Source organism: Falco biarmicus, chromosome 17 (assembly GCF_023638135.1).
Source record: "Falco biarmicus isolate bFalBia1 chromosome 17, bFalBia1.pri, whole genome shotgun sequence".
Lineage (NCBI taxonomy): Eukaryota > Metazoa > Chordata > Aves > Falconiformes > Falconidae > Falco > Falco biarmicus.
Genome location: NC_079304.1, coordinates 5,649,472 through 5,668,036, shown reverse-complemented (window position 1 = coordinate 5,668,036; position 18,565 = coordinate 5,649,472). Strand labels below are relative to the sequence as shown.

Below are 18,565 nucleotides of genomic sequence, written 5' to 3'. Positions count from 1 at the left end.
TGGTCAAAAGAGATGATTATTCTGTTTTTTATAGCATTGATGTGGCCTCATCTTGAGTTCTGTATGCGGTTCTAGGCCTCACAATTTATGGTGGCTGTTAAGGTACTTGAATGTATCCAGAGAAGGGTAACAAAGCTGGTGAAAGGGCTGGAAGGTATGTCCTATGCGGAGCAGCTAAGGGCTTTGGGTTTGTCTAGCCTGGAGAAGAGGAGGCTGAGGGGGAACTTCACTGCTCAATACAGCTTCCTGAGGAGGAGAAGCAGGGGTGGAGGTGCTGAGCTTTTCTCCCCAGTACTCAGTGACATGACGTGTGGGAATGGTTCAAAGTCACATCAGACGCGGTTCAGACTTGACATTCAGAAGCATTTTTTTGCTGAGCTGGTGGTCAAACACTGAAGAGGCTTCCTAGAGAGGTGGTTGACGCCCTGTGCCTGTCACTATTTAAGAGGCATTTGGACAACGCCCTTAATAACATGCTTTAATTATTCTTTGGCCCTGAAGTGATCAGGTAGTTGAACTATACAATCATTACAGGTCCCTTCCAGCTGAAAATATTCTATTCTGTTCTATTCTTTCCTATGCAATCCTACCTTATCCTATCCTATCCTGTCAGGGATGACTGGACTTCCAGAATGGGAGTTCACCTGTAGGTGAGCAAAGGCAGTGGGTTGATTGCTTTGATGATGTACAGCTGTGATCCTATAGCAGAGTGGTTAAATAGCTCTGAGGTGTGTGGGAGAGAGTGGGTGTCTGGATGAAGCAGAAGGATTGGGATGAGACAGAGGGAAGGAGCAGTGTGGTCTGGTCTCTGGAGGATGAAGAAACAGTGCAGACTGTAGAGTTTGCCCAATGGTAAAGCTTTTTGCTGTTTGCTATTTTATTTGTGTTGTGCTATTTCCTGACTGCTGTAACTAAAATTTCAATGTTTACCCACATTTTCTCTGGCATGCTGCTCTCTGCCATGCTGATCTGTCACCTCTCCCTGACCAAGAAAAAGGTTGGTTTTTGTTTTAATTATGCTTTCAAGCTAAACCATACTTCTTCTGTCTCTGTAAAACACACATAAGGTTTGGTGGTGTGGGGCTGTGGCTGCAAAGTCAGAGCTGGGGCCAAAAAAGCTTCTCAGTACTCAGAGGAGTCGGAAAAAAGATTTCAAATACCTGTGTCCTGGTTTTGGCTGGGAAAGAGTTAATATTCTTCTTGGCAGCTGGTGCAGTACTGTTTTGAATTTGGGGTGAGAATAATGTTGATAGCACATTGATGGTTTTGGTTGTTGTTACTTAATGTTTATACTAAGTCAAGGACTTGTCAGTTTCTCAGGCCCTGCTAGTGAGAAGGTCTGGAGGGGCACAGGAAACCGGGAGGGGACACAGCCAGGACAGCTGACTCCAACTGGCCAAAGGGTTGTTCCATACCATATGATGTCATGCTTGGTATACAAACTGGAAGGGGTGAGCCAGGGCCTGGGACCACTGCTTGGGGACTGGCTGGGTATCAGTCAGCAGGTGGTAAGCAACTGTATTGTGCATCACTTCTTTTCTTTCCTCCATTCCCTTTGGATTTTGTTGCTCTCTCCTTCTTCCTCCTTTTCATTATAACCGTTAGTAGTAGTAGTATAGGTTTTCTTTTATTTAAATTATTAAATTGTTCTAATCTCAACCCTCAAGTTTTGCATTCCTTTTCAATTCTCCTCCCCATTTCTCTGGGTGATGGGGGAGTGAGTGAGCAGCTGTGTGGTACTTAGTTAAAGGCTGGGGTTGAACCACAACAACATGCCACAGGTAAAGCAGTGTCAATTTGGGGAATCTTATAAAATTTAATTTCCTGCAAATCAAAACAAATATCTGGTCACTGAGCTGGAGGTACTTAAGGAGAATAAGGACCCAATTTAGAGAAAAGGATGTTGTGGGACACAATGTCAAAGACCTGATGCCAGAATGCAGGGCTTGTTCCCCACTGCCTTAGAAGGAGCTGACTATGTCTTCCTCAGCTCCAAGAAACAGTGACTGAGCATCAAGGGACTCGTTGTCCTGTCCCACCCTCCCCTTCCTCTGGGAATGGTGAATGATCTGCTTGTGTCCCCACCTTATCCTCCACCACCCAAGGAAATGCTTTTCTTCCTCAGCAGCTCGAGACAATGACACCCAGAAAGGATTACACTGAGGCAGAGGCTGCGATGCAGAAAGCTTTAATGACTCTGAAGCAGGAAATGAGTTCCCTTGTAGAGGAGGCTGCTGGTGGTGGGAGATCACCGGCAGCTGCCAGAAGTTTGTGCCCGTCACCCATGGTGGAGATCCCACAGAGCAGCCATCTGCCTGCCCCACAGATGGAGAGGGCTTAGCAGATCCCCCCAGTTGTCTCTGGGAGACTTACAGCCCAGACACACAGAAGACAGGAGATGGGAGAGAGTAAAGCAGGGAAAGCAGACTTTGGCCATGTTTCAGAGACCCCAGCTCATGCTCAGCATCTCTGAAGTCAAGGGCCAGGAGCTCTGTCCTCAGTCTAGGTCTGGATTCCTGGGGGTCCTTGTCCGGGCCGTCACCAGTGGCTTTAGCAGGGGCGACACCTGCTGCCGCAGTAGCGGCTGGTGATGCAGGAGAGGTCAAAGCCCCCGGAGTTGATGGGCACTCCCTCACAGCTGAGGATGCTGCCAACGGCAGCGGAGGTGGAGGAGCCCACAACGGTGTTCTGCGGGAAGGAGCTGAGGATGGGGCCGGGCAGGGTCACCACCACGGGGGAGGGCTCGATGACGACGGTGGAGTTCTGGCACTGCCTGACACAGGGCTCGTTGCAGCTGTTGGCCAGCGGGGTCGGGCCGCAGGGCCGGCAGGGCATGCACGGGTTGCAGCAGGACATGGCTTGGGGCTGGAGGTGCACCTGGAGGGAGGAAGCAGAGCACAGGGACAGGTGAGGAGCAGTCTGCCACGAGTCCATCACCCCACTGTGAGCTCTTCAAAGACAGCTGCTGAGCTGCAGGGTAGAAACTGAGCAGAGGAGTTTCATGGCCTCATCCAGACACAGTTCGGCAAAGTACCACCATGCCCAGCCGAGCTGCTGCCTATCTCTTCAAGTAACAGCTCCCTCAGCCAAGCGCTAGGCCTTTGCCCTTCTCCCCCTCCCATGACAAGCAGCATCACAACCCAGCATCAGGTGGAGGATCACGCATCTGCGTGGCCACAGAAGGACATGGCGAAAGCGCTTCGGACTCACCTGGTTCCCAAGGAGAACGAGGAGAGAGAAGTGGATGAGAGAGCGAGGAGCTGCGCTGGCTTTTATACTGGCCCTGACCTGCCCCAGGCCCACAGGTGGCTTCTGCGGAAGTGGCAATTTTCAAAGCTGCTCATGAGGTGAACGGAAAACATCCCAGCTAACAACATGGGCTGGGTGGCTGTTGTCCTGGATGCTGCCTTCTCATTTCCTGGCTAATTCCCTCACAGAGGCTTCCTCTGGGTGCGGGGACTGGGAGGTCCCAGGTGTCCAGGGCAGGAACGTGTTGGCATCAGGGTGCAGTGCACCCGAGTGTTGCTGGCCTGGGGCACGCTGGTGGGGTTGCCTCGGGCTGCGTTGACAGGAAGGGGCCCAGCTGCTCCCAGCCCTATAATCCTTGGCTGGTGACCCAAGGGCTTCCCTGCCTGAGGACATGCTGCGCCTTTCTTTTTGCTTCCCTCCCAACAGGATAAGGACAGCTTCCCTGTGTGGGCTGCCTGATGCTCCCCCAAGCCCTGAGGGAGTACTTGAGAGCCCCTTTTAGCCCCCACCCTCGAATACCACAGAGGTGCACGTCATGGCTTCCACAGAGTGCATCAGGTGGTGGGACTGGCTGATCCAGAGGTTTGGAGCTAGACAATATGTAGAAAGATAGAGTTATTACTTTCTATCAGGCATTACTTCTCTAAATGAAACTTGTTTAAACTTGAAACTTTACAGGCAGAAAGATGATATCTTTTTTGCAACCTGAGCATAGTAAGAAAATCCAAGTGATAAGGCTGGTTTTAAATTCTTTGTGGGGAATATTTGGACAGAGACCCAACCTCCTTGACGTTAACATTGTAAAACAACCAGACGAGTATCATGGTTACCTCTTTTCTCCAGCTTATGGAGAAAGTCTTTTTTTGGTGCTTTTATTGATGAAGATACAGCCACGGTCTCGTGGAACCACACCAAGGGTACGTGACCCTGGAGTGTACAATACTAACATTTCTGTAGCTTGCTTCACAACAGGGTATGCACACCTAGAGCTTTACAATCTCTCAGGTGCCCTGCAAAACCATTCCCTTTATCTTGTCACAGCCTCTGTGATATCTGTGAGTCATCTGGGGTGCTGGGACCCCCTTGCCCAGTGAGTTGATGGGCAAGTGTCTGCCAGATAAGCATATCATGGAGTTTGTGTCATTGGGCCCTAAATCTTACTGCTTCTTGCAGTCTAAAGAAAAGGGTAATTTCAAGGTTAAATGCATCACTTTAAGTGCAACAGAGGAAAGATCAATTTTGAGGCACTGAGGGATCTTGTGTTGTATTACAGTGCAAATCTAGGCAGTCACAACCTTAAAAAGGTTCTGATAGACCAGTGCTGTATCACCAGGAACAAGCAGAAGTGTGCAATAGATACCAAGGCCCCTTTGGAACATGCAGGAGGTAGTCTATGACAAAACAGTAATGACTGAAAATTTAAAAGCCTCTTTTATGAGCATGCACTGAAAGCACCCTTTTCTGCTCTCCTGGAAAGGCATAGCAACTGTAGGGAATTTGTAAAAAGTCTTCTGGAGCATCACAGAATGGTTGAGGTTGGAAGGGACCACTAGAAGTGACCTTGCCCAACCACACTTCTGAAGCAGGGTCACCTAGAGCAGGTTGCCCAGAATTATGTCTTGATGGCTCTTGAATCCCTTCAAGGAGGGAAACTCCACAACCTCTCTGGACAACCTGTTCCAGTGTTCAGTCACCATTACAGGAAAAAAGCGTTTTCAGACAGCCTCCTGTGTTTCAGCCTGTGCCCATCACCCATGGCACTGTCATGGGGCACCACTGAGAAGTTGTCTTTGCACCTTGCCTTCAGTTACTTATTTATACAGTGTATTGTGTTTACATGACAAGGTTTTGGCAGTGGAGGGGATTCCAGAGGTGGCTTCTGTGAGAAGATGCTAGAAGCCATTCCTGTGTTGGATGGACCCAGTTCCAGCTAGCTCCAAGAAAGACCCATCTGCGGCCAAAGATGAGCCAATCAGTGATGTTGCTAGCATTTCTCTGATAACATATTTAAGAAGAGGTAATAAATTGTTGTGCAACATCAGCTGGGAGAGAGGTAAGAATAGGTGAGAGGAAACAATTATGCAGACACCAAGGTCAGTGAAGGAGGGGGAGGTGGCATCAGAGCTCCAGGTGCTGGAGCAGATTTCCCTGCAGCCTGTGGTAGAGACCATGGTGATGCAGGTTGTCCTGCTGTAGCCTATGGAGGTCCACAGTGAAGTAGATATCCACCCTGGAGACCACAGAGGACCTCCTACCAGAGCAGGTAGATGTACCTTGAAGGAAGCTGTGAGCCCATTGAGAGCTGGAACAGGTTCCTGGCAGGAATGTGGTCCCACAGGGCACCCGTGCTGGAGAAGTCTGTTCCTGGAGGACTGCACCCCATGGAAGGGAGCCACACTGCAACAAGTTCATGAAAAACTGCAGCCTGTAGGAAGGACTGACATTAGAGAAGTTTGTGAAGGACTGTCTCCTGTGGGTGGGACCCCATGCTGGGGCTGGGGAAAAGCATGAGAGGGAAGGACCATCAGAGACAACATGTGACGAACTGACTGCACCTCATCATTGCCTGTCACCCTGCACCCCTTGAGGGGAGGAGGTAGAGAAGTCAAAAATGAAATTGAGCCCTGGAAGAAGGGAGGGTTGTGGGTAATGTGGATTTAGATTTGTTTGTATTTTTCGTTATCCTGCTCTAATTTTGATTGGAAATAAATTCTTGAATATAGAGGAATTCTAGAGGAATGAAGGCAGGTTAATTAACATTGATAATGTACAGCTGTGGGCTGGCTTCAGGGGCGGTGGGTTGGCTGATATGGATAATGTGCAGCCGGCTAGTTTGGGTAGTGCTGTGACAGCTGGGCTGAACGGAGGAGGAGCAGTGTGGCCTGTCATCTGGAGGAAGGAGAAACATCACGGACAGTAGAATCTGACCCACGGTAAAGCCTTGTTGTGGCCTGCTAGCCTGCCTGTGCTGTGACGCTCCAAGTTGACTCTGTGTTGCCAGCAATGGTAACTGCTAAGTGATTTCCCTGTTCTTATCTCAACCCATGGGCTTTCCATTGTATCTTGTGCCCCTACCCAGCTGAGGAGTGATAGAGAACCTTAGTGGGCACCTGGCAGCCAGCCAAGGTCAATCCACCACACATTATGAAGATCTCTCCTGAGCTTTCTGTTCTCTAGGGTAACCAGTTACAGTTCTCTCAGCCTTGCCTCATAGCAGAGATGCTCCAGTCCCTTAAATTATCTTTATGACCCTTCATTGACTCTTTCTACTGCATCCATATCTCCATTGTACTAAGGAGCCCAGAACTGGAAACAGTACCACAGGTGTTCTCTCATTGGTGCTGAGGGAAAGGATCACCTGCTGGTAACAGTCCTCCTAACGTAGTCCAGGTCATTGTTAGTCTTCTTTTAGGAAAGGGTCCATTTCTGGCTCATGATCAACTTGGTGTCCAGCAGGATAACCCAGGTAATTTTCTGCAAAGCTGTGTTCCAGTTGATCAGCCCCCAGCACAGAGGAACGACCCTGTCCTCCACCCTGCTCCTGTGGTGCTGGCAGTCTGTGGGGTCTGTGTAAGGGCAAGCCCCCGCACCGCAGGGTCCCCAAGCCTGCCGATGTGGGAAGGACTTGTGTAGAGGAATGAAGGCAGTGGGTTGATTAACATTATGTGCAGCTGTGGCCTTGCTGCAGAGGCAGTGGGTTGGTTGACATGGACGATGTGCAGCTGTAGCTCATACCCACAAAATGGTTAAATAGCCCTGAGGAGTGTGGGAGGAGGAGGCTGGATGGAGGAGGCAGCGGTGCTGGAGAAGGAAGAACCCAAGTGTAGCAGAGAGAAGGAGCAGTGTGGTCTGGCCTCAGGAGGATGGAGAAACAGCACAGACAGTAGACTCTAACCCACGGTAAAGCCTTGTTGCAGCTTGCCAGCTTGCTTGTGCTGCAACAGACTTGGCCTGTGCATGGGGAGCTGCGATGCTGCATGAAGTACAAGGGCACGCCAGCCCTGGAGCTCAGGGAATGCTGATGGAGCTTGGTGCCTTGGGGAAGGCACCCCACCCCACGCTCCAGCATGTGCCCCATGGTTGGGCTGGTGCCAGCACTCTGACATTCGGGCACAGCTCGGGGATCCTGCTGAGTGCAGAGTCAAATCCCACTGCCATGTCTCTGCAGAGCTGGGGGCATCTCCTCTCACGCAGCACCTTTCTAGAGCAGAGGCCACTTGTGGGACTGTAGAGTTTCTGGGCCTGAAGAAAGCTGCTCCTTGCTAGGAGGAAAAAAGGCACCAAAGAGCACCCATGTGTGGTTGGTCACCAGTCAGTGTCATAAGGCTGTTTTCACCCAAGGGGGAGCTGGATTCACCAGGACAGGGGACTCTAGCACAAGGCCTGCTGCAGCTGGTAGCTACGCTAACTTGTGAGCTCCTCAGCCCTACACACGTGGGCTACAGAAGGGCTGTGGCAGACACTGTGCTGAAGGGTGACAGGGCTGCATGGGGAAGTTGTCCCTGCTGCCCATGTGCAGGCAGGCTGACCATGGCCCCTAGATCAGGTGATGGAGGGAAGGAGCAGGTGCAGTAGGGAGTGTGGGCCATCCCCAAGGCTATTCACCCATTCCCAGTTCCTGCCACCCTTTGGCAACTTCTTCTTCTGAGCCTCCTTGCCCAGCAGAGCTACCTCCAAAACAAGAGAAGCACTCTTCCCCAAGGCTTTACTGACATCCCCAGGACCTCCCACGTGCCCACAGTTCTTCTCTGGAGGACAGCAGTTGTCAGGAGTTCTCTTATTCACCAGTTCCAAGGAGATATTTCTGAGAAGAGCCACAGCAAGGAAGGAGTGATAGCTGTTGGCTGAAGATTAACTAGGCTCCTCTTTGTCAGCTTCAGGAGGCAGTGCCTGAAAGAAGACTCGTTGCATTCTGTTCCACCATCCAATGCCTCTAGGAGTGATGAAGGGTCCCCCTGTGCCCCCACCTGTTTCCCCTTCAAAGCAATGTCCCTCCCTTGGCAGTCAATGTGCGGATGAAAGACAACCAAAAGGACACAGACACAGTTGCAGAAAACTTTTAATGAGTCTAAAGAGGGAAAGGAGATCTGTCCAAGTGGAGACCACCAGTGCAGGGAGGAGCAGAAGCAGCCAAGAATCTGTTTGCCTTTTCCTGCAGCAGAGTTCCCACAGCGTATCCGTTGGCCAGCATGGCAAAGGGAGACAAGCTGGCAGGTCACTCCAGGCTGCTTTCTGGGGTCCTCACAGCAGGCTTTGAGGGCAGCACAAGACAAGAAAGAAGAGAGAGAAAAAGTCCAAGTGGAAGAGAGGAAAGGTAGACGTTGGCCATGTTTTCAGAGAGCCCAGGGTGACACATTTCAGGCTGCCCTTGCAGGACAAGCCTGAGATGATCAGCTGCTCTTAAAACAATGGCACAAAGTTTGATCCTTTGTCCAGCATCGTGTTTCTGGGTTCCTGGGAGTCCTTATCCAAGGCCGTTGCCAGCACCTTTAGCAGGGGCGACACCTGCTGCCGCAGTAGCGGCTGGTGATGCAGGAGAGGTCAAAGCCCCCGGAGTTGATGGGCACTCCCTCACAGCTGAGGATGCTGCCAACGGCAGCGGAGGTGGAGGAGCCCACAACGGTGTTCTGCGGGAAGGAGCTGAGGATGGGGCCGGGCAGGGTCACCACCACTGGAGAAGGCTCGATGACAACGACAGAGTCCTGGCACTGCCTGCAACAGGGCTCGTTGCAGCTGTTGGCCAGCGGGGTCGGGCCGCAGGGCTGGCAGGGCTGGCAGGGCTGGCACGGGTTGCAGCAGGACATGGCTTGGGGCTGGAGGTGCACCTGGGAGAGAGGGCAGGGAGGAAGCAAAACATGGGGATGCATGAGGAGCAGCCTGTCGCCAAACCATGGGGGAGCCAAAGAACATGCAGGGCCGGAGGAGGAGGCTGTGCAGCGATGTATGAGGGTTCCTTGGCCTCATCCTGCCAGGGCCCAAAAAGAGCCACCAGGACCTATGTGGCTACTGCCTAACCCCTGTGACCAGAAGCCACTTCAGGACAGTCCTAGCCTCCCTCCATGCCTAACCTTCTCCCCACTTCCCTCCCCATGACAAGCAGCCCCTAGACCTGGCACAGAACAAAGTCGGCACCAGCTGAGAGGTCCGCTGAGGTGAGAGCTTTGAGAGACAGCAGAGAAGGAGAAGGGGCTTGAGACTCACCTGACTCCCAGGGAGAAGGAGGCAAGAGAAGTGGATGAGGGAGCGAGGAGCTGGGCTGGCTTTTATCATGGACCTTCAGTGCCCCAGGCTGCCAGAGGCATCCCTTGTGGAGGTGATTATTTTCTGACAAGCTCATCTTGAATGCAAAGCATCCCAGCTAATGCTGGGGGCCGTGTCCTGGCTTCCGGAATTGCTGCCTTTCCATTTCCTGGGCACATTCCCCGGTCAAGGCATCTTTGGCGTGACAGGATGAGAGACCCCAGCATTTCCCGTGCAAAACATGCCAGCGTGGGCAGGGGACTCATCTCACGTGCTGGAGGAGTCTGGTAAAGGTCAATGATGTCAGCCTGCGTCACTGCTTTGGGGCTTTTTGTGGCCCTGCTGGCAAGAAGTGTCTCAGTTCCTGTGTTTGACCCTGTCCTGCCTACCACTGCTCCCAGTAAAATTCTGCTTGCCTGTTTTTCCTCCTTTTCTGCACCAGGGAGAGGGTTTGGGCACGTCTGGGGCGTTTTCCTTCACCTGAATGCTCTAGTCTTGCTGTGGTCATCCCCAGATGTCCATGGCAGAGTCCACGATTGGTTGTGTTCCTGTACGTGTTCTTTTGTTATGTGCACTCGTGTGCAGCTGGGTCTGTGTGAATGCACGTGGGTGCAGAAATGTCTGCGTGATTCCATGTTGATGTGCATGAGTGTGTGTGTCTCCCTCCTCAGGAGGGATTGCTCTGCTCACAGCAGCAGCATTCTCCACTGCTCTGTCAATGAGCTCCACAGAGTAGCCAGAGTCAGGAGGACCCTGACTGCACATGAACCATAACAGAACAAACCTGGCAGAGAATTGTCCCCAGCACAGGCACTGAAATGCTTTCTCCAGCCTCAGTGAGCTGTCCCAGACATTTTCCCAAATGCCACCGAGAAAGAGAGCACAGCTGACAAGGGTGGGCATCAGCCTGACCTTGGGCACTGGTGCCTGGGCCAAATTCAGGTGCACACAAGAGAGCCACCTCCAGAAGCACCACTGCTTCCAGAAGGGAGGAGTAGATGTTCAGTCCAGACTCAGTCATCCCATTTGGAGAGCTCTACACCCAGGTGAAATCAACCCCACACTGCTCACAAAGGTGTGTCTGCCATGTGGATGCATCTTCCCTATGAAATGGTCACATGGACTCCCTTCACTGTCAGTGCACAGCAAGAAGAGTTTGGAGAATGATTCAGCTATTCTGAAATGAAAGTCATATGAAGGCAGAAAGCAAGTGCCCTTTGGAAGTGCTAATGTCCTCCCGGCGTGTGTGCAGAGAGACTTGTGACCCAGCCAGCCTTGCACAGCTCTGCAGTTTGGGGACTTTGCCAGCCCCATTAAAGTGTTTCCACAACAAAGCCCGAAATGGGTGGAACTATGGACTGTTGAAAATTGATGTGGGGTTTTAGATGTGGAAATACCCTGACACATCTAGCATGAAGCACAGCAATTTGCGTATTTTTAATAAAAAATTAAAAAGTTCTTTCAGAGACTGGAGAGAGGAAAGAAGGGGAATGTAAATTTTATTGATGGTCTTATGCTAGAAATAATGACTATAGGTAGAGATATCAGACATTGTCAAATTTTATCATGAGCCAGAGTAGGATTCAATGAAACAGCCACAAGAGTGGGGCATAGATACACCCAGAAAATATCAAACTAAACAGAAAAATACAAACCTATTTCCTAAAGCAATGAGGCAGCTGCTGGGACTTCTTTAGGGGATTCAGATGAATCCCTGAAAAAATGGAGCACATAGCAAACTGCAATACAAACCTGTGGGAGGATCACTCCTCCAGTGTTCTATCAGAGGAGTGTTTCTGGATGGGGTTTGTGACCTTTTGCAAGCGCTGGTCTTTAGAGCACTGGGAGGCATTCAGGGTTTACCCAGGAATGAACAGGGGGAGATGGAAGCATTAGCCTTGAGGCTCAGCCCAGCCTAAGATGAGCTTACTGGGGAACTGGTGGCTTCTCACTGCCTGAGTTGCCCAGGTGCACTTACACTTTGGTGAGGAACTTCTGCAGGGCAGAAGTCGTGGGAGGGAGAGGGTGAATCTCTTTGCTCCCATTGAAGCCTGTTGAAAAGCCACTTCATTTCTTCTGGAAAGCCCGACCCAGAGCTTGCTTCACTTCTTTGTTCCTGAGTGTGTAAATGAAGGGGTTCAACAAAGGGGTTACAACTGTGTTGAAAGTATTCACGAGTTTGTTCAGATCCAGGGATTTCTGGGCTGATGGCTTGACGTACAGGAACATGGTGGAGCCATACCAGATCATGACGACACTGAGATGGGCAGAGCAAGTGGAAAAGGCCTTTTTCCGGCCATGGGCTGAGTGGATCCTCAGGATGGAGGAGATGATGTATATGTAGGAGACCAGGGTGACCACACAGGAGGCCACCACAACAATTAAGGAGACAAGGAAGGTTGCCAGCTCCACGGGCCATGTGTCACTGCAGGAGAGGGCAAGGCAGGAATCTATATCACAGAGGAAATGATTGATGACATTTGGCCCACAGAATGTCAGCCTGGATGTCAGAAAGGCCAGCACTGAGATGGCCAGAAAGCCTCCCAGCCAGGAGCTGAGTGCCAGCCGAGTAGAGAGGACGCTGTTCATGAGGGAGCTGTATCTCAAGGGGTAGCATATGGCTAAATAGCGATCATATGCCATCACAGACAGGAGAAAACACTCAGTGGAGCCTAGAGAGAGAAGAAACAACAGCTGGAGGATGCAAGCACTGAAGGAGATAGTCTGGCTACTCCCCAGCATGACTCCTATGGCTTTGGGAACAGCACCCGTAGTGTACCAGATCTCCAGAAAGGAGAGATTACAGAGGAAAAAGTACATTGGGGTATGGAGGTTACTGTTCATCCAGATGAGGGCTATGATGGATGCATTGCCTATTACTGTCAGGCAGTACATCAGTGCAAATGCCACCACAAGGGAGATCCGGGAATGCCACATGCCCGGGAAGCCAAGAAGGATGAATTCTTCCACACCTGTTCCGTTTGCAGTGGGCCTTGACATGTTGAGGTTCAGCTGCAAAGACAAATTTTCTGTGAGCATTTGCATGCCTGTGCTATCCTTCAGGTGCTACTGGTAGCGAAACAAAGCCATCATCCCTGAAAAAGCAGTCAGTGCAGAGCACGGGAAAACAGCATCTACTCTAAGTTAAAATTGCCAGGGAAATCCTTCCCCCAGAAACACCTTTGGGCAACGGGTCTGACCCTGAAGGTCAGGGTTCGCCAAATGAACCTGGATAATTGTTTATCCATGCCTCAGTGACTTAAGACAAAGTCCTCTGAGCTGAATCCCATCCTCTAGGATGGTAGCTCTGCTGAGAAGGCAGCTGAACTGAGGGGTTTTATCTATGCCCTCCCTGCAAACAAGGGAGGATTCTTGATCAGTTATTTAGGGGAGAACTGATCTCATCCTCAGGTAGGTATCTAAGACAGATGGAGTTGAACCATCACCCAAAGGATTCCTTTCTCTCCTTTCTTCCTCCTCAGGAACTTACATCCCAGAAATCTCATGTGGCTGAAGAGCAGAGAAATCCCCCTTAATCTGGCTCTCCTTAAGTGTGCAAGGCACTGGAAGTCTAAGCTGTATGACTTAGGCAGGCTTCACTCACCAGCTCAGCCATGGAAATGATCCAAACAACATGTCTTCATGGACCATCCTTCAGATGAAGCCATGGTCCCCTTGGCTGAGGGAGAGCATTGGGAAGAGGTTGATTTATTTGGGGGAGCTCTGAATGCCATGATGTCAAAGGAATGTCCACCTGTGCATGGACAGGTCTCACCTTGCCAACTCACTTCAAGCTGCATGCAACTGCCTGGGGTTGCTTCCTCTCCATCCACCTTGTAGGTACTGACAGCTTGTGCTGCTGATCTTCTTCTCCCCTTCACAGCCATCACTGCACTTCCACGAGGAGCTTTGTGTGCACACACAGTGGAAAGCCTCTGCAGTTTGTTTCCATCTAGTGAGAGCATACATCAGAGAGTCACCAGCATCATTAGCATAGGAACATCCCCACACCCACCTCATTAACACACTGAAGCTCAAACTGGCTAGACCTGGGAGACGGTTTGCTGTTTTCCTTCTGTGGCCCACAGGGAGTTTGACCTCTGGGGGATCTTAGGGGCTTGTGGAGATGGATAATGCTCCCTCTTCACACAGGCCAATTAAAGGCCAGCAGTGCAATTCTCTGGAGTGGCTCTCGGGCAGGGTGTTTGCCTCCTGCCCGCAGCTGTGGTATGTGAGTCTTGTCAGTAACTCGGTGATCTCTTGTGTACCCATTTGCTGATGCACAGGAGATGTCTGAAACAGCCATGTCCTGAAAGACTGGAAATGTCAAGTATTTGGTGCTGAACAGTAACAGGGGCTTGAAACCCCCAGGGTGAGAGATAACTAAAGGCGACTATGGGACACATGAATACTGAGAGAGTAAGTTCCAGGGATTCACCTACCTCGTTGCAGAGCCTCTAACTGCTGTTAAAGCCTAAGTCTTCAGTCCTCATTGAACTGATCTAAGTAAAGATCTAAGCGCAAAGTCAGAGCGGAGATGAGGAGGGGGGAATTGATCTCCCTTCCCTCCAAAGCAGGTGTCTCTGGGTGAGCTCCACTGATCATCAGTGGAGAGAAACAGGCACTGTCAAAACTCGGCTCTCTCCTGGCTCACACCATGCCCTGGCTATGCATTCCTCCTGCATTTCTGCATTGCCAGAGCTTCCTTTTCCCTCTCTTGATCTCAGAGCCTTCTGAGAGGACAGGGAATCAGGAGCAGGATGAAACACCTTTGCAGCAGTTCCCAGGTTCCTCACACTGTTGGCAGTGTTCTGGAGCCAGCTCTGAAGGGCCAGGCACCACAGGTGTTCCCCACAAACCCCAGGCAATGCAGCAGTGGAGACCAGAGACCTGGGTGAAAGCACAACTCTCCTCTGGTGTTAACGTTGTGGGAAGTAATTGGCATTATTTTGCTGTGGCATCCACACTGATCTGAGGTCCCCTATCCCAGCCAACACTAGGACAAATGACAAGACACTACCAAAGAGAGAGACACCTTCCAGGCCACCTGCACCTACCAGACTGCTAACTTTTATGGCGTGTTCTAGTACCAGGAAAAGAAAGGCCAAGCCCCACGGCATGTGTTCTGTCAGGCAGTAGCTGGCCCCAAGATCTCAATGGGGGAGCAGTCCACCATGCAGAAGCAGGCAGCATGCCCACCAGGAGAAGAGCTGGCCTGCGGGAAGCTGCTTCATGCCTGGGGGAAGGCCAGGGGCCACAGGGCACAGACCACTGACTCTGTGAGTCACCATAGCCCTGCCCATCTGTGTATCTGCTGTGCTGTGCTGGGAACTATTTGTGGGACAGAGGGTATATAGGTGACCTGCCCTTGCTATCCTTGCCCTTGGATGCAGGCCATGCCCCATCATTATTGGGGCAGGTGGGAGGATAAGGAGGAGAAGGTCTTGGACTCTAGTAAATGCTTTTTCTTACTCTATCCCCACTCCTGCATCCTTTGCAGTAATCTTCTCACTGAGTTTCTTCTCTCAACACAAAGCTACTCAGACTATGAGGAACTCCATTCTTCACAGACTTCTGAGCTGCTGACCGCTCATGTGCTCCAGCAGCATCAGGATCCTCACTGAGGGACAGCAGTGGCTGGGCTCCCCATCTGCAGGACGTGCTCTGAGGCCAAGGGGCTGTGTCTGAGCAGAGATGCCATAACACAGACCCTGATTGCCAATGGCTTTCAAGAAGCTGACTATGTCTTCCTCAGCTCCAAGAAACAGTGACTGAGCATCAAGGGACTCGTTGTCCTGTCCCACCCTCCCCTTCCTCTGGGAATGGTGAATGATCTGCTTGTGTCCCCACCTTATCCTCCACCACCCAAGGAAATGCTTTTCTTCCTCAGCAGCTCGAGACAATGACACCCAGAAAGGATTACACTGAGGCAGAGGCTGCGATGCAGAAAGCTTTAATGACTCTGAAGCAGGAAATGAGTTCCCTTGTAGAGGAGGCTGCTGGTGGTGGGAGATCACCGGCAGCTGCCAGAAGTTTGTGCCCGTCACCCATGGTGGAGATCCCACAGAGCAGCCATCTGCCTGCCCCACAGATGGAGAGGGCTTAGCAGATCCCCCCAGTTGTCTCTGGGAGACTTACAGCCCAGACACACAGAAGACAGGAGATGGGAGAGAGTCAAGCAGGGAAAGCAGACTTTGGCCATGTTTCAGAGACCCCAGCTCATGCTCAGCATCTCTGAAGTCAAGGGCCAGGAGCTCTGTCCTCAGTCTAGGTCTGGATTCCTGGGGGTCCTTGTCCGGGCCGTCACCAGTGGCTTTAGCAGGGGCGACACCTGCTGCCGCAGTAGCGGCTGGTGATGCAGGAGAGGTCAAAGCCCCCGGAGTTGATGGGCACTCCCTCACAGCTGAGGATGCTGCCAACGGCAGCGGAGGTGGAGGAGCCCACAACGGTGTTCTGCGGGAAGGAGCTGAGGATGGGGCCAGGCAGGGTCACCACCACGGGGGAGGGCTCGATGACGACGGTGGAGTTCTGGCACTGCCTGACACAGGGCTCGTTGCAGCTGTTGGCCAGCGGAGTTGGGCCGCAGGGCCGGCAGGGCATGCACGGGTTGCAGCAGGACATGGCTTGGGGCTGGAGGTGCACCTGGAGGGAGGAAGCAGAGCACAGGGACAGGTGAGGAGCAGTCTGCCACGAGTCCATCACCCCACTGTGAGCTCTTCAAAGACAGCTGCTGAGCTGCAGGGTAGAAACTGAGCAGAGGAGTTTCATGGCCTCATCCAGACACAGTTCGGCAAAGTACCACCATGCCCAGCCGAGCTGCTGCCTATCTCTTCAAGTAACAGCTCCCTCAGCCAAGCGCTAGGCCTTTGCCCTTCTCCCCCTCCCATGACAAGCAGCATCACAACCCAGCATCAGGTGGAGGATCACGCATCTGCGTGGCCACAGAAGGACATGGCGAAAGCGCTTCGGACTCACCTGGTTCCCAAGGAGAACGAGGAGAGAGAAGTGGATGAGAGAGCGAGGAGCTGCGCTGGCTTTTATACTGGCCCTGACCTGCCCCAGGCCCACAGGTGGCTTCTGCGGAAGTGGCAATTTTCAAAGCTGCTCATGAGGTGAACGGAAAACATCCCAGCTAACAACATGGGCTGGGTGGCTGTTGTCCTGGATGCTGCCTTCTCATTTCCTGGCTAATTCCCTCACAGAGGCTTCCTCTGGGTGCGGGGACTGGGAGGTCCCAGGTGTCCAGGGCAGGAACGTGTTGGCATCAGGGTGCAGTGCACCCGAGTGTTGCTGGCCTGGGGCACGCTGGTGGGGTTGCCTCGGGCTGCGTTGACAGGAAGGGGCCCAGCTGCTCCCAGCCCTATAATCCTTGGCTGGTGACCCAAGGGCTTCCCTGCCTGAGGATGTGCCATGTCATTCTCTTTCCCTCTCTTCCTCTGTCCCACCCTACTTGCCCCAGTGCTCATTTGTGGTCATCTTCCCAGCCATCTGGGCTGCAGTGGTGGATTTCATTCTCTTCCTCCTCAAGCTTTCCATATGCCTTTTAAATATCTCAAAGGAGGAAAGCCCAGAAGCTCTCTGGGCAATGACAGTCCTTGGTCCCCTTCACCAGTTTAAAAAAGAGTTTGCTGATATTTAAGACTGAGCTTTCTGTGTTTCAGCCTGTGCCCATTGCCTGTGGTCCTGTCGCTGGGAGTTTCTAAGACGGGACTGGCTATTTTCTTTGCACTATGTATTGATTTTGCATGGCAAGGTTTTGGTAATACGGGGAGCCACAGGGGAGACTTCTGTGAGAAGCTGCTAGAAGTTTCCCCCATGTCCAACAGAGCCAATGCCAGCCGGCTCCAAGACGGATCCACCACTGACCACGCTGAGCCCATCAGCGATGGTGGTTGTGCCTCTGCGATAGCTTATTTAAGAAGGGATAAAAAAACCTACTCCTGTGGAACAGCCACCAGAGGACAGGAGTGAGAACATGTGAGAGAAAGAACCCTGCAGACACCAAGGTCAGTGAAGACAGGGAAGGAGGAGGTGCTTCAGGTGCCAGATCAGAGATTCCCTGGCAGCCTGTGATGAAGACCATGGTGCGGCAGGCTGTCCCCCTCAGCCCATGTAGGTTAATGGTGGAGCAGATACCCACCCACAGCCCGTGGAGGACCCCACGCTGGAACAGGGGGATACCCGAAGGATGCTGTGTCCCCATGGAAAGCCCATGCTGGAGCAAGCCCCTGGTAGGACCTGTGACCCCGCAAAGAGAAGCCCACCCTGGAGTGGGTTTGCTGGCAAGGGACCCACACTGAAGCAGTCTGTTCCCAGAGGATGGAACCCCATGGAAGGGATTCAAGCTGGAACATTTAGTGAAGAACTTATGTTGGAGAAGTTCATGGAGGAATGTCTCCCATGGGAGGGACTCCATGCTGTAGCAAGGGAAGGTCATGAGAGGAAGGAGCAGCAGAGGCAATGTGTGATGAGCTGACCACAATCCTCACTGCCCAGCACTCTGTGCTGCTCAAGGAGGCGAGGAGGTATAGAACATCGGGAGTGAAGTTGAGCTTGGGAAGAAGGGAAGGGTGGGGGGAAGGTGTTTTAAGATTTGGTATTATTTCTCATTATCCTACCCTGACTGGATTGGCAACAAATTAAATTAATTTCCCCAAGTCGAGTCTGTTTTGACTGTGGCAGTAATTGCTGAGTGATCTCCCTGTCCTCATCTTGATCCACAAGTCTTTCATTATATTTTCTCTCCTCCGTCCAGCTGAAGAGGGGTAGTGACAGAGTGGCTTGGTGGGCACCTGGCGTTCAGCCAGGGTCAACCCACCACACCCTCCCTTCAGGTATTTATATAAGTTGGTAAGATCCCCCCTGAGCCCTCTCTTTGGTGTTGAACAGTCCCAGCTCTCTCAGCCTTTCCTCACAGGAGAGATGCTCATCATCCTTATGCCCCTTCTTCGGATTCTTTCCAGTAGTTCCATAGCTCCCTTGTACTGGGGAGGATAGAACCGGAACCAGTACTCCAGGAGTGGCCTCATCAGTGCTGAGTAGAGAGGAACCATCATGTTCCTCAACTTTCTGGCAA

The 18,565-nt window shown here is 51.9% G+C and overlaps 3 protein-coding genes and 1 pseudogene across 3 annotated transcripts; all 4 read right to left on the bottom strand.

Annotated features, from left to right (window-relative positions):
* Positions 1-2,422: 2,422 nt before the first annotated feature.
* LOC130160127 (feather keratin Cos1-1/Cos1-3/Cos2-1) lies at positions 2,423-2,895 on the bottom strand. The gene has a single exon (XM_056362398.1). The coding sequence runs from the start codon at positions 2,854-2,856 to the stop codon at positions 2,551-2,553; it is 306 nt and encodes a 101-aa protein (XP_056218373.1). The 5' UTR covers positions 2,857-2,895; the 3' UTR covers positions 2,423-2,550.
* Positions 2,896-8,292: 5,397 nt separating this feature from the next.
* On the bottom strand, positions 8,293-10,209 carry LOC130160299 (feather keratin Cos1-1/Cos1-3/Cos2-1-like; annotated as a pseudogene).
* Positions 10,210-11,556: 1,347 nt separating this feature from the next.
* On the bottom strand, positions 11,557-13,441 carry LOC130160296 (olfactory receptor 6F1). Its single transcript, XM_056362671.1, is given in 3 exon segments — positions 11,557-12,518; positions 13,098-13,168; positions 13,278-13,441. Coding segments are annotated over 3 exon segments (1,074 nt in total). The 5' UTR covers positions 13,319-13,441.
* Positions 13,442-15,662: 2,221 nt separating this feature from the next.
* On the bottom strand, positions 15,663-18,545 carry LOC130160334 (feather keratin Cos1-1/Cos1-3/Cos2-1-like). The gene is made up of 3 exons (XM_056362744.1): positions 18,405-18,545; positions 16,465-16,566; positions 15,663-16,131 (listed from the first exon to the last, which is right to left on the bottom strand). Exons 1-3 carry the CDS (start codon positions 18,543-18,545, stop codon positions 15,805-15,807), a joined length of 570 nt encoding a protein of 189 aa, XP_056218719.1. The 3' UTR covers positions 15,663-15,804.
* Positions 18,546-18,565: the final 20 nt, after the last annotated feature.

What these genes read in the sequence shown, in the direction of transcription:
- LOC130160127 (XM_056362398.1), bottom strand. Translation starts at nt 2,856, where the DNA reads ATGTCCTGCTGCAACCCGTGCATGCCCTGCCGGCCCTGCGGCCCGACC.
- LOC130160334 (XM_056362744.1), bottom strand. Translation starts at nt 18,545, where the DNA reads ATGATGGTTCCTCTCTACTCAGCACTGATGAGGCCACTCCTGGAGTAC. An exon ending in GGATGATGAGCATCTCTCCT is followed by an intron (nt 16,567 to 18,404) that starts GTGAGGAAAGGC and finishes CCACTTCCGCAG; the next exon opens with AAGCCACCTGTGGGCCTGGG. An exon ending in TCGTTCTCCTTGGGAACCAG is followed by an intron (nt 16,132 to 16,464) that starts GTGAGTCCGAAG and finishes TCCTCCCTCCAG; the next exon opens with GTGCACCTCCAGCCCCAAGC.